This window comes from Phaseolus vulgaris, chromosome 9 (genome assembly GCF_051622355.1).
Source record: "Phaseolus vulgaris cultivar YP4 chromosome 9, ASM5162235v1, whole genome shotgun sequence".
Classification (NCBI taxonomy): domain Eukaryota; kingdom Viridiplantae; phylum Streptophyta; class Magnoliopsida; order Fabales; family Fabaceae; genus Phaseolus; species Phaseolus vulgaris.
Window position 1 is genome coordinate 39,995,385 of NC_143506.1, and position 14,820 is coordinate 40,010,204.

At 29.4% G+C, this 14,820-nt stretch overlaps 2 protein-coding genes across 2 annotated transcripts; both read right to left on the reverse strand.

Moving 5' to 3' along the window:
• Positions 1-1,341: 1,341 nt before the first annotated feature.
• Positions 1,342-4,690, reverse strand: LOC150025320 (isoflavone 3'-O-methyltransferase 4-like). The gene is made up of 4 exons (XM_090295355.1): positions 4,223-4,690; positions 3,663-3,973; positions 3,218-3,282; positions 1,342-1,673 (listed from the first exon to the last, which is right to left on the reverse strand). Exons 1-4 carry the CDS (start codon positions 4,666-4,668, stop codon positions 1,377-1,379), a joined length of 1,119 nt encoding a protein of 372 aa, XP_090151481.1. The 5' UTR covers positions 4,669-4,690; the 3' UTR covers positions 1,342-1,376.
• A 6,676-nt stretch (positions 4,691-11,366) lies between these two features.
• On the reverse strand, positions 11,367-13,974 carry LOC150025321 (isoflavone 3'-O-methyltransferase 4-like). The gene is made up of 4 exons (XM_090295354.1): positions 13,458-13,974; positions 12,960-13,270; positions 12,709-12,773; positions 11,367-11,824 (listed from the first exon to the last, which is right to left on the reverse strand). Exons 1-4 carry the CDS (start codon positions 13,901-13,903, stop codon positions 11,528-11,530), a joined length of 1,119 nt encoding a protein of 372 aa, XP_090151480.1. The 5' UTR covers positions 13,904-13,974; the 3' UTR covers positions 11,367-11,527.
• Positions 13,975-14,820: the final 846 nt, after the last annotated feature.

Consider the following 14,820-nt stretch of genomic DNA (forward strand, 5'->3'; position numbering starts at 1 on the left):
ATATTAATAATATAATAAAATTAATAAAAAATAACATTAATAATATAAATAATATTTATAAAATATTAATAAAATTAATATTATTTATAATATTAATAATATTTATAATCTATATCTATATATAATGGGGATTCCCTGCATAACTGTTTTTTATATATTTTCATAATTGTTTTTGATATATATATATATATATAACTGTTTTTTTTATATATAAAAAAGTTAATTTTATTTTTAGTTATTTTGTAAATATTAAAACAGTTATTAGAGTGGAGTTTTTGAACTTAAAACACTTTTGAATTTAGTTTTTTGAAATATATCTTTATTTCTTCCGTTTTCACTCACAGTTTCTTTTCAATTTAAATTTATATTTAAAAAATTTTATTATGTTTTTCTCTCCTCCCTCTTTCTCACTTTATTTCTTCGGTTTATATCACTTTCATTAGATAAAAAGATTCATTTTTCAAGATAAGAGTAAGAAGAACAGCACACATCCGAGTTAGTATATGTAAGTGAGTTTTCTTTTCTTGGTTGTTTAATTGTTAATGTTACTCATTTTTATTTTTTTTACTCTGCTTTTCATTTTCGTACACCGAAAGCTGAATACTGCACATGTACAAAGTTATCTTGACACCATTATTGATGTATGCATCGACGGGGAGGATGAATGCGTTCTGAATATGACATTCTTGCGGAGAAATGAAAGGGGTTTGAAAATAAATATTTTCTTAAGGTTTGTTATGGAGTTTCTCATCTTATTCTTCTTCTTTATTTCTTTTCATTAATATATTTCTCTTTTTTAGTTTTATGTTAGTAACACCAAATCAAAATTGGTTATGTTTATTGTGTTATAAATTTAAATTTGTTTAATATATTTTTTACTACAACTTAATTATTAAAAAAGTAGGTTGAAACTCATAAATGATGAGAGAAAATGTTTTTATCTTATATTTACTTAGTAATATTTGATATTTAAAAGATATGAATACACATAATAATATACAATATAGTAATAATAAAAAAAAATGCGGATGCACAGGCGCTTTAGTGTCTTTGTTTCTGCTAGTATTAATAATATCAACACTATTTATAATATTTATTAATATTAGTAATATTTAATAATATTAGTAATATTTAATAATATTAGTAATATTTAATAATATGAATAATATTTAATAATATAAATAATATTTAATAATGTTAATAATTTTTATATTATTAATTATATTAATATTGACAATCTTACTAATAATAAGTATAATAATAATCAAAATGTGTCAATAAAACTTGACTAGTGTAATGGTTAAAACTTGAAATATTACTTAAAGCATAAAAAGCAAATACATAAAGAAGCAATTAGAAATAACATATGGTGTGGTCTACTTGAAGAACTCCATAACCCAGAAAATGTTGACATGACATTCACATCTGATGCCACTAAATCCAGCTTCCCTTGCCAATTCCATGAACTCTCTTTCACATCGCTCTTTACCTCCTGTGTTCTGAGTCATCATCAAAACATCCATTTGTGAAATCGCCTTATAAGTATCATTAGTCTCTGCTATTTCTGGAAGAATTGCCTCCACAACTATCACCTTTCCATCATCAGGAATTGCATCATAACAATTCTTCAACAGCTTTACACAATGTTCATCACTCCAATCATGAAGTATCCACTGCACAATTTACTTAGAGTTAAAGCACATTGAATGAGGTTGGTATAAATCACCACTACTATAAAATTATTAAAAAAATTATTAGTTTCTATAATGATTAAATTAGATATTATTTTAGAGATTAAAAAAATTATTAGTATATAAATTAGTTTCTATTATTGATAAATAATTTCTAAATTGGTATCACTACAAGAAAATCATGAAATAGAAACCAATTTTTAGAGACCAAAATAATTAGTTACAATAGGAACTAAAATAGAGACCATTTTAGAAACTAAAAAAAAATGGTTTCTAAATTAGTTTATATTATTCTCTATTATTGTTAAATAGTTTTTAAATTAGTACCTATTAACAGCTCGCTCGTCGACGAGGGGATTTCCCGAGTGGATCCTCGTCGAGAGCGGGGTTTCCTTAGGTCAGAGCATACATGGCGAGTAGCATTGGTGGCAGGCGATTTTGCAGAGATTGCTCCTCGTGGCACTTAGTGCTCACCAGAGTAAGCTACATGGCGAGTTATTCCCTGCACGGGTAATTTGTCGTGTGGCGAGGTGAATGTAGGTGGCCTCGGTTCTGGGGGTTTCGGTAAAGTTGAATGTTGCTTTGAGGTAACTTGTTGGTTATATTTTTGGGTATGTTTTTTCTCACTTTATGGTTGTTTTGCTCCAACCATAAAGGAGAGTTTCTTTTATGGATGATATAGGAAGTCCACTTCTGGTTCTGTATATGGGTTGGGATACCCCTGAAGTATCCCTTTTAATTTTATTTATTCATTGCTGATAAAAAAAAAAAAAAACTAATTAACAACTAAGGTTTTAACTACCAATTATTTAGTTTCTAAATTTGGTAGCAAAAATCTTGGTTGTTAATTAGATACCAATTTAGAAATTATTTAACAATAATAGAAAATAATAGAAACTAATTTAAAAACCAAATTTCTTTTTAGTTTCTAAAATGGTCTCTAATTTAGTTACTATTGCAACTAATTATTTTGGTTTCTACAAATTGGTTTCTATTTCATGGTTTTCTTGCAGTGTATCTAGTTAGCTACCTAAGTTTTAGCAACCAATTATTTAGATTCTAAAGTTGGTATTTAAAACCTTGATATTTAATTATATACCAACTTAAAAATTATTTATCAATAATATAACCTAATTTAGATATCAATAATTTTTGTAATGTCTAAAATAGTATCTAATTTTGTTAATATAACAACTAATATTTTTTTTATCTAAAATTAGTTTTTATTAAATGATTTTCTTTCTATACGGCATGCATCAGATTTGAATACCAAATGTTATTCATAATAAAGATAACAAAATTTAAACTAAAGTAAAAAAAATGTGTTTGATAAAACAGAAAAGTAGATAAAAAATAAATACACGTGCTTTTCAATTTAATAAATTAATATTTTAATTGTATTTATTTTATCTTTTAATTTAAAATATTATTATATTATTGTAAGGTGTTATGAAATGAATCAGTTTAGAGTTTCAAACCATATTTTTCGAATTAAATAGTAGTATATTTCCCATACCGAGACTTACCTTCATAAATATGACGTCTCCTTTAGGCACATTCTCAAACATATCTCCACCAACGTGTTCTACTCCTGCATTATTAGAAAGTAAATGCTACACTTAGCTGCATAATTATGCAGTAACTATTTCTGCAGCTGATGCAGAATTAATTCTGCACTATAACAATTTGTGAAGGTCTTGAAATGAGGAGGTAATCTCAAGTTATGAACTGGTTCAAATCATTTTCAAATTAATTTTGGAATTGTTGTTTTAAGTAAGATGGTTTGGATATGTATAACAGTTGGGACAAGTTTTCCCTTTAATTTATCAATGTTTTGCTGATAAAAAAACACATTTATGTTACTGTCTTGTAAAACCTCAAAGTTGACCAAATAAGTTTTCAAAAGATGAAAAGAACATTTTTTTTTTTAATTTTGCAGAACCACAGGATTGGAATGTGTAAGGATGATACCAGGATAGGAAGGAGCATCTCGAATGACATGAGGCAAGTCGAAATTGATGCCATGGATATTAGGGTATTTGGAAGTGATCAAGTTAATGTTTATTCCAAGACCACCACCAACATCTACCAGTCTTTTTATGCCCTCAAAACCTTTGTAGGATTCCACAACCTTCTTCATCACCGAATTTGAGGTGTTGATCATTGCTGTGTTGAAAACTTTATTGAACCTTGAATCCAAACGTGCATACTCAAAAACATGAGTGCCATAAACCCTGTTGAATGGAACACCCCCCTCCCTAATTGCATCTTTCAGCTCACTCCTAATAGTGTATAAACAAAGTTATTTCACATTAGTTATAACATGAACAGTAACAACACTAATACTACATGAATATGGACATTATACGTGTAATCTCTAAAATATAAAATATAAAACACAAAGTTGACACTTAATCATATGTGTTTTACAGGGTTATATAGACGTGTGTCTGATATACGAATACGAATATGTTTGTGATGGAAAGGGACATAAAATAATAATAATACTTGAGAGAGAGAAAGAGTTTAACCAGCTGTCTAGGGTGATTTTGTCTTGGATCAAGGCCATCAGGGGCCCCAACGAAACTCCGTCAGAATTGGGAGCAAAGAATGCGGCGACGGGAGTGATGGTGTAGAGCCGGTGAAAGCTGGGAGGAACACGGTTGTCGGAAATGAGGGAAGAGTTGAGAATGGAGTGAGAAGAAAGAAGTAAGAGGAGACGATCTAGCATTGAGGCTGCTTCTGGATTACTGCAACTAATCTTTGATGCTATTTCCTTAGCAGAAAGCTTAGCACCTTCTCCCGCTTCTTTCAGCACCTCAAACACTCCCAGCTCCGTCGCCGATTGCACTGCCATCGGAAGGACCACCGAACTCACAAGCTGCATGGCACGCAAGAAGCTTTCTTCATCTTCTGTTTCTTTTTCTTCCTTCCTCTTCTCTTCACCATTGAGCCTTGAATCTGGAAGATTTGCCATCTCCACTTCAACACGTGCAATCACTCACCAACTTCTCCACTATATATTAAACCATCCATTGAAAACCTTTATATTTTATTATTCTAGATCTGGGATACTTTATTATTCACGTTTAAATCAACTTTAGATTTAACTCAAATTCATAATATTTCTGTTATAAGTTTCTAACACTTTGCTTTTAAGTTGAGGTTATACTTATATAATTAAAATGTAAGATAAATATAGTTTTCATTTACTTTCTATTCAACAACAAACAGATAGATATCAACATTTTTGTTTAGATTTTAGGGTGAAAATAAACCATTCTAGTTGACTCAACTTCTGTAATTATTTATAATATACTTATTCATGTGTTTAATTGACATTTCTCCAATATTTAAAGTTGAAATGCATGTGTATGTGCATGTGCATGGCTATATTATTTTAGATTTTTTAGGTTTTAAGGGATTATTTCCAGATCCGATCGGAAGCGTATTTAAATAAAGAGCTAGCATTAATATTTGAAGGTAATAAATAACATTTGTTGTTAAACATTGTTTATGGTGTGCTAGCTAGATAAGAACTTTATTATCATTTTAAATAATTGATTAGATGATATGAATGGCAAATACACTTGTAAATTACGGTTTTCATGGAAAACTCAATTTCTTTATAGCACTTAAGAATAATGAAGTTAATAGGAGAATGAAGTTAATAATAGATGAGAGATAAAAGAGAGGATAAGTAAATGAGAAATAAAAGAGAATCTATATGTAACAATAAATTAATAGATAAAGTTAATTAATATTGAAATTGGTGACTTATTATCTGTAGAGTGATGGGTATGGACCGACGCATATCGGGTGGTCGTTACTTGAACTGGTTCAACTTGATAATAATAGTCTCAATAGCTTACGTTAGAAACTAAGGGGCAGTAGAGTGATGGGTTTGGGCTCGATGCATAATATGAGAATCGAAATCCTATCATTAACATGAAACGTGCGTCATCCGTTATTCATTACACTAAATCACACATAATTAATGGCTCAGTAAAGACAGAATCGGGTTACGTTACATAGGATGTATCAATATATGTAAGGAGCGTCAGTAGGAAGATCTATCTTTTACACACTTGTAAATGGTACACTTACCCTAGCCTATTGATTGATGTTCTACGGCTAGATTATTGCTACGTTTGTCTAAAACATTTGGTGCCCACCGTGGGTGATGGAGATCAAGCTCAAGTGGACATGGAGGCCAATCAACAAGATCAAGAAGAGGTAGAAGCACAAATGGAGGACGCCCATGGAGGTCAAAGCCCACCTCAAAGGCTTACAAGAAGCATGTTCAAAGCTTTAGGAGCTAGGGGACAATTATTTTCTCTTTTTGTAATTTCTTTGGTTGAAGGTGCTTAGAGGCAAACATTAGAAACCTCTTTTGTTATAGCATCTTTAAGCCTTTAGTTAGGAGCTTTAGGAGGGGGGTGCGTTAGTAGATAGGTGTAGGAGTAGAATAGGAGGTGCCAAAGTGAAGGAAGAGGTCACACCTTCCTCATGCTTTGTAATTGGCGCTGGTTCTAGAAACCTTTTAGGAGGGAATTTTGAATTTGTGTAGCTTGCATTTTCAGCACCTTAGGCTATAAATAGAGGTGCTCCCTTTGTAAAATTCAGATTGGAATTTAGAGTAAAGAAACTATACTCAAATTTTGAGTGAGCATTGGAGAGCTTTTGAGCCTTCTTCTCTAGTCTTATCTTGAAGGATCCATGGTGTCCTCAAGTGGCAGCAGCACACTCATCTAGGAGCAACCATCCTTCTAGTGGCGTGATCATCCAACCTTGCATCCATCTTCATGAGCATTCTTTTCTCCTTCCTTCCTTCTCTTTCAATTGTTCATGTTTAAGCTTGTTTCCTTGAAATTCTGTCTTGTGTTCTTGAGTTTATGGTTCGGTTGTTCTTATTTTCCAGCAATCATTTTCAGTTCTTTGCCTTTTAATTTCATTTTGTTCGGTTCAATTTGATTCTTATCCAATTCTGTTCGGTGTTTTTAAGTTTTACCTCTTTTTGTTGGTTCAATTTGACAATATGTGGAACTTCCATGTGAGTTTGGATTTGGTGCTAGTTTTGGTGAGTTCTTGACTTAGAATATTGATCCAATTCTAAGAAAAAGTGCCTAACAATTGTCCAACTCAAGTTGATTCCTAAGAATGTCAAGAATCGTTCTCTTCTTTGCTATTGGAATCACATTAGTGGGGCAGGAAAAATTATTCCTGTGCCAGAAAATCAAAATAGAGGAAAAAAAATGAGAGGAACCAGGAGAACAATGGCAGAAGAGGAGCCAATTGGGGTTTCCAACGAGGAGCCCCCGCCTGAAGCAACATGTGTGCTGATGGAGATGATGGAAACCATGAGGAGGCAAAATGAAGAGCGTGCAGAGGAATTTAGAAGGGGGCAGGAAGAAACAAGGGTACGGATGGAGGAAACGTTAAGAGGACAAGAGCGACTTCAAAGACGGAATGAGGAGTTGCAGAGGCAGTTGGAAGATCGGAGGACAAAAAGGTGGGAATTGCAGGAAGTGGAGCCAGATTTCACACCACTTTCAGGGGAAATTCTGAATGAACCATTTCCAACAAGCTATGTATTTTCAAATATTAGTTCGTTCACGGGAAAGCAGGACCTGAATGCCCACATTAAAAACTCCAAGGCACAAATTTTGATTCATGGAGGATCGGATCTTGTCCGATGCAAAATGCTGGCAGGATCGTTAATAGGAACGACGTTGGATTGGATCAGCTCTTTGCCCGAGGGGTTGGTAACATTGTTGGAGGTTTTTGTCTGATTGTTTGTCGCTCATTTTGCGGCAAATAAAACAAAACCTTCGGACACAACAGATCTCATCCTTCTTCCGTGCAATGCTATTGGATCCATCATGCTTGCTTCTCTCTATTATTTTTTTTTTTTGGCAATTTCTAAGCATAAATGTAGTAAAATTATTAAATATAAGGAAAGAAACATTTAAAAGAATAAAATAGTTTTTATTACCATTATCCTTTAATTTAAACCGTAGTCAACAAAAGAAGCCTAATTGTGTTGCCATGAAGCGGGAATGGGATTCAAACACAGGTTCCTTCAATGACAAAGGGAAAATTTAACCACTACAACAGTCAACTTCATTTGTATTATTATGATTTTTATTATACTAATAATACTAATAATATTAATAATACTAATAACATTAATAATACTAATAATACTAATAACATTAATAATACTAATAATACTAATAACATTAATAATACTAATAATACTAATAACATTAATAACACTAATAATACTAATAACATTAATAATACTAATAATACTAATAACATTAATAATACTAATAACATTAATAATATTACTAATACTAATAATATTAATAATATTAATAATCTATACCTATATATAAAGGGGATTCCCCTCTTAACTACCATCTTATTTTATTTTAATTTTATCTCTATCTTTATATCTTATTATTTTATTTGTCATTTTGTGAAGAGTTTAAATTTTATATCTCAAAGAGTTTAAACATTCTACAATTGCATCTTTTTTTCCAGTTCATCTTCCACTTTTATTCCATCAAACTTTCTATCATCTTTTTCTCTTTTTCATTAAACTTTCTATCCTCTTTTTCTCCTTTTCATTAAACTTTCTATCATCTTTTTATCCTTTTCATTAAACTTTTTATCATCTTTTTCTCCTATTCATCTTCCCTTTTATCCCATCAAACTTTCTATCATTTTTTTCTCTCGATCATCTTCACTTTTATCCCATCAAACTTTCTATCATCTTTTTCTCCCGATCATCTTCACTTTTATCCCATCAAACTTTCTGTTTTCAAATTCAAATTACCAGAAGTCGCAAGTTCCATAACCACTTCCGTTCCAGAACCACGAAATAGTGTTGTTTTTCAACTATAAAGTATATATTCTGATTTTACTTTTATTGATTATTCATTTATGAATGTTTTTAGCATTATATGATGACAATATTATAATTATTGTGCTCACACAAATAAATAGAACAATTAAAAAATTGAAAGAGAAATTAAGTACCTGAAAAAACTGAACCAATGAAAGTATTACTATATAAGAAAACATATAGAAAATTTCCATCCAAAGGATAGTGATTAAGAGGCATTGCAGTGATGGGTGAGTTGCAGGGATTATGGTTTTCTTAGGGGTTTAGTTTTTTAAAAAATTAAGAATTAAATATTCAAAATTTTAAATTTTAAATTTTAAATGGTAGTTAAGAGGAAATCCCCTATATATAAGTAATTTAAAATTTAAAATTTAAAATTTAATATTTAAAATTCAAAATTCACTATTTTAAATTTAAAATGGTAGTTAAGAGGAGATCCCATATATATATATATATGTTATTTAAAATTCAAAATTCAAAATTCACTGTTTTAAATTTAAAATGGTAGTTAAAAGTAGATCCCTATATATAGGTAATTTAATATTTAAAATTTAAAATTTATTAGTACATAAAACGTATACGAAATTAAATATTAAAACTTAAATATTAAAAATTCAAAATTAAATATTAAAACATTAAAATTAAAATTCAAAATTTTAAATTTTAAATGGTAGTTAAGAGGAGATCCCCTATATAGGTAATTTAAAATATAAAATTTAAAATTTAAAATGTTTTTTTAAATAATTTCATATTTTATATATTTATTTTTACATTTTGCGAATTATTATATGAAGATATTTTTTAATTATATTTTTTCATTTATATAAACAATATTTAATATATAGATCAAAGTGTTTTTTAAATATTATCATATTTTATATATTTATTTTCACATTTTGTAAAATATTTTCTGAAAATATTTTTAATTTAGCTATCTATTTTCTGTCACATACTAATCTTTTTTTCTTGCTGCTGTATGTATGTTTGCATTGCATTAGTGATTCTTGGTTTGCAACAGTGTTTTTATAATTTGTTTTGCTTTTAGTTTTGATTTATATTTTAGAATTTTTTAAATAATTTTTCTAATGTTTATTAGTTTTCTACATTTTAATACATTACACAACAAAATCGAAAATATAAATACCGATGAAGAGTAGAACGACAAAACCAAACTTGAAGCTAAATATTGCAAACATAAGACGAAGAATGACCATGGAACAAATGACAAATGAACTATCTACACAAAGCAGAAGTTATAGAGAAAGAAGATTGAAATCAATTCGACATTTGGCTCGATCAATCAATAATGCAGGTAACAAAAATGTTATATAAACATTTAACTTTTCATAACTATTATTTTTAATTTTTTTTATATAGTTTTATTTATTCCTTCATTTAACTTGACATTTGAAGAATCAAACAATAACAAGGCAGCACCAAGTAACACACTTTACTGAATAAGGATGATTAATTATAAGGATGATCAATCATTCGCATTGGTTAAGCCAATTGACATCAAGGTATAATGATTTTACATAATGATGATGATAATGTCATTTTTTATTCATAATGTATTATAAATTTATATTGTTAATATAAATGTGTGAAAAATAACATTTTTCTTATTTTAATTTTAATATTAAATATAAATACAATATAAATGAACACATAAAAAATGCGGATACACAGGCGCGAGAGCGCCTGTGTGTCCGCTAGTATTAATAATATTAATAATATAATAATATAATAATATAATATTAATAATATGAATATAATATTAACAATATTATTAATAACATAATAATATAAAATATAATATTAATAATATGAATATAATATTAACAATATTATGAATAATGTTAATAAAATGAATATAATATTAAGAATATAAATATTGAATATAATATTAATAATATGAATATAATTTATATTATTATTATTATAAATTGTATAAATTATATTAATAATAATAAGTATAAATTATATTAATAATAATATGTATAAATTGTATTAATAATAATATGTATAAATTGTATTAATAATAATAAGTATAATAAAAATGGTAATATGACCAAAGAACTTGTATGGTTTAGTGGTTGAAGTTTCTTTGGTTCAATTCCTAACTACTGCAATTTGCTTCAAGTATTAATTTGGGACTTAGGTTCGAGTGAGTCTGGGGAAAAGTGTACTGGTAAGGGTCGAATGGTCAATACCGTGTGGGCCGACCGACACCATCGATCCAATTATACTCAATCAAGGTTAGTTACATTAATATATATATATATATATATATAAGAAAATTGTAGAAGATTTATGAGATGTTGGAATTGTCTAAATGAAAAATTCCTTATACAAGATATTGAAACCCATCAAATAACTTAATTTTTTAAGTAAGCCATAAGAAAATCAAGGAACTAGAAAAAAATTTGTGAAAAAACATGATATAGGCAATGAGATGCTAAAAGTTAATAAGCATCTAAAAAATCTAGAAGAAATAATTAATAACAATCATTATATTTTTTTTAGGAAATTTGGACATTTTTTTGAAAGGATTACTCAAAATAGGTTACTCAAATTGGTTCAAAAAGAAAAAAGAAAGGTAAACTTGATAGTTATATATATGTTTCGAATCAAATTTAATCAAATAAGTAATGAATTGATCCTAATTTTCCAACTCATGTTTCTAATACAAGGAGGGATTATTCCGTATTTAAATCATAAGTTTAAATAAAAAAAATCTCTTCAACATTTGTGGACTGATCTTATCTTTTGCATATTTCAATTATTTAATTAATATGAAAGTGCATATAGCATAATATATTACATACCATGAGCTTGTTCTGTTACTTCAAAATGCATAAAACACATAAACAAGAAATAAAGCAGAGGAAGTAGGGGCACAAAGCATAGCATATGTTGTGGTCTACTTGAAGAACTCCATAACCCAGAAATTATTCACATGACATTCATATTTGATGCCACTAAATCCAGCTTCTCTTGCCAATTTCATGAACTCTTCTTCAGATCGTTCTTTACCTCCTGGGTTCTGAGTCATCATCAAAAAATCCATTTGTGAAATTGCCTTATAAGCATTATTATTCTCTGGTATCTTTGGAAGAATTGCCTCCACAACTATCACCTTTCCATCATCAGGAATTGCATCATAGCAATTCTTCAACAGTTTCACACAATGTTCATCACTCCAATCATGAAGTATCCACTGTACAATTGCTTAATGTCAAAGCTCATTCAATAAAGTTGATATAACTCATGCATCAGTTTAAATTAAACTCTTTTTTCAACCAACGGTTATTCATATTCAACATGAACATCCCTAATCCACCCTCACGACAACTCAGTTTCTGAAATTACAGTATCTTCTTGATGTTATCTTTAAAGAGATCGTTTTCTTTTTTTTAGTTAATAGTTTTCTTTGTTTGTTTGACATTTTTTCATTGAGAAATAAGAAAGAATAACCACGAAAATCACAAATGGTTCATTCCCTTCCTTAGTGTAGCAAAAAAAAAAAGGTATCTTTCATACAAAACTTAAACAAATTTCTACCCTCCTTCCACTATAAAAAGGTTTCTAACAACATTTTAATTAAAGTGTTCTCTGCAACATTAAATCAACGACTTAAAGTCTACTTTAAAGTTGAAAATAGAAAGAAAAAAAAACGACAACGACCAGGCACACTGAAGAATTGAAAACACATTCATAGTTTGTATTAATTATATAAAAAACCAAATAAAGTTTTAATAGAATGTTTAGAAGTTTAAACTGAAGTCAGAAAGGTGTTTAAAACAGAAAAATACTTACACCATGAAATAGTAAAAATATTCACTTGATAGATAATTTACTATAATAATGTAATAATATATATAATTAAAAAATAAAAAAGTTATAATTAAAATTAAAAAAATTAATGATTAAAATATCTATTCATATTCAAGATAAGGAACATGTTCATAATTTGTATTAATTATATAAAATATCAAATAAAAAAGGTGTTTGATAAAAGGAGAGATTTCTCTCCTCTTTAAAATTAAATACTACTATATTTCCCCAGCAACCATCATTATGAATTGACCAAAACTTTCTTACCTTCATAAATAAGGCGTCTCCTTTAGGCACATTTTCAAACATATCTCCCCCAACATGTTCTACTCCTGCAAAACTCAACCTCTTTAACACTGCACACCTCATAGCTTCATAACATATATTAGTAACATGTTCTATTTATGTTATTGTCTTGTAAAACTCTAAATTTACCAAATAAGTCTTCAAAAGACAAAAAGAACATCGTTTTTTTTAATTTTGCAGAACCACAGGATTGGAATGTGTAAGGATGATACCAGGATAGGAAGGAGCATCTTGAATGACATGAGGCAAGTCAAAATTGATGCCATGGATATGAGGGTATTTGGAAGTGATCAAGTTAATATTGACTCCAAGACCACCAGCAACATCTACCAGTCTTTTTATGCCCTCAAAACCTTTGTAGGATTGCAGAATCTTCTTCATCACCAAAGTGGTGTGATTCATCATTGCTGTGTTGAAAACTTTATTGAATCTTGAGTCCAAACGTGGATAGTCAAAAGCATGAGTGCCATAAACCCTGTTGAATGGAACACCCCCCTCCCTAATTGCATTTTTCAGCTCACTCCTAATAATGTATAAAGAAACTTATTTCAGTTCATAGCCTGAAAGTTCTGCACAGTTCATAAATCCTCTACGAAACATTTACTTCCAATGACATAATTTAAAACATACCAATATGTTTGTGATGGAAAGGTAGATAAAATGATTATAATAGTTGGGAGAGAGAGAGAGAGAGAGAGAGAGAGTTTAACCAGCTTTGTAGGAAGATTTTGTCTTGGCATAAGGCCATCAAGGGTCCCAAGGAAACTCCATCAGAATTGGGAGCAAAGAATGCGGCCACGGGAGTGATGGTGTAGAGGCGGTGAAAGGAGGGAGGAACACGGTGGTCGGAAATGAGAGAAGAGTGAAGAATGGAGTGAGAAGAAAGAAGTGCGAGGAGACGATCTAGCATTGAGGCTGCTTCTGGGTTACTGCAACTAATCTTTGATGCTATTTCCTTAGCAGAAAGCTTAGCACCTTCTCCCGCTTCTATCAGCACCTCAAACACACCCAGCTCCGTCGCCGTTTGCAGTGCCATCGAAAGGACCACGGAATTCGTAAGCTGTGCGGCACGCAGGAAGCTTTCTTCATCTTCTACTTCTTCTGGTTCCTTCCTCTTCTCTTCACCATTGAACCTTGAATTTGGAAGGCTTGCCATCTACACTTACCTTGTACACAGTCTTCTTCTTCCTTATTCATTTACAATCAACTTCATTTTACATTTAGAACAAAATATTAATATTTATAATAAAAAATTAAAAAAGTTAAAAAATTTCCTTAATCAAAATATCAACAAAATGCAAAAATATTAAAATAATTTTTAAAATTTAAAAAATTATAAATAATTAAAATATTAATATTTATTGGGATAAAAAAAATTTTAAGAAAAAATATAATTTGACAACTTTTAAAAATTATATATAAAGAATGAATTTAAAAATAATTATATATAATAAAAAATAAATTTATAAATATAATAATTTTAGAAAAATTTGAAGTTGTTGATGTATCATTATCCATACATTAAACCCCATAATCCATTGAAAATGATTTATTCCTAGTTAGATAGGGACGTCTTGGGAAATTTACAGCTGGTCCAATTTTATTTCGTTTTTAAAAAAATTATGGGTAAATGCCAGAGGGTAGACAACTTTAATTTGAAAAACTGGTGGTTAGAGGCACCACTTTTGTTCCTATAAAATTATTATTATTATTATTATTATTATTATTATTATTATTATTATTATATCTCTCGAACTATGTCAAAGTCACTGACTAACCTAAATTTTAAACATTTATGAATAGTTGATAAAGTAGTTGCAATAATTTTTTAAAATTAGAAATTGTTGGAGATCTCACATCGACTAGAGATTAGAGCCTTTCACTGTATGCAAACCTCAACCTCAACCTCATGAGCCGGTTTTATGAGGTTGAGTTAGGCTTAAAGTTCACTTCGTAATATGGTATCAGAGCCATTTCGAGTCTATCCTAACGAGTGTTTGTGTTGAGCACGTAAGGGGGTGAGTTAAGCTTAAATTCGTATAGATATAGTTCCAGAGACCACGGAATCTCTTT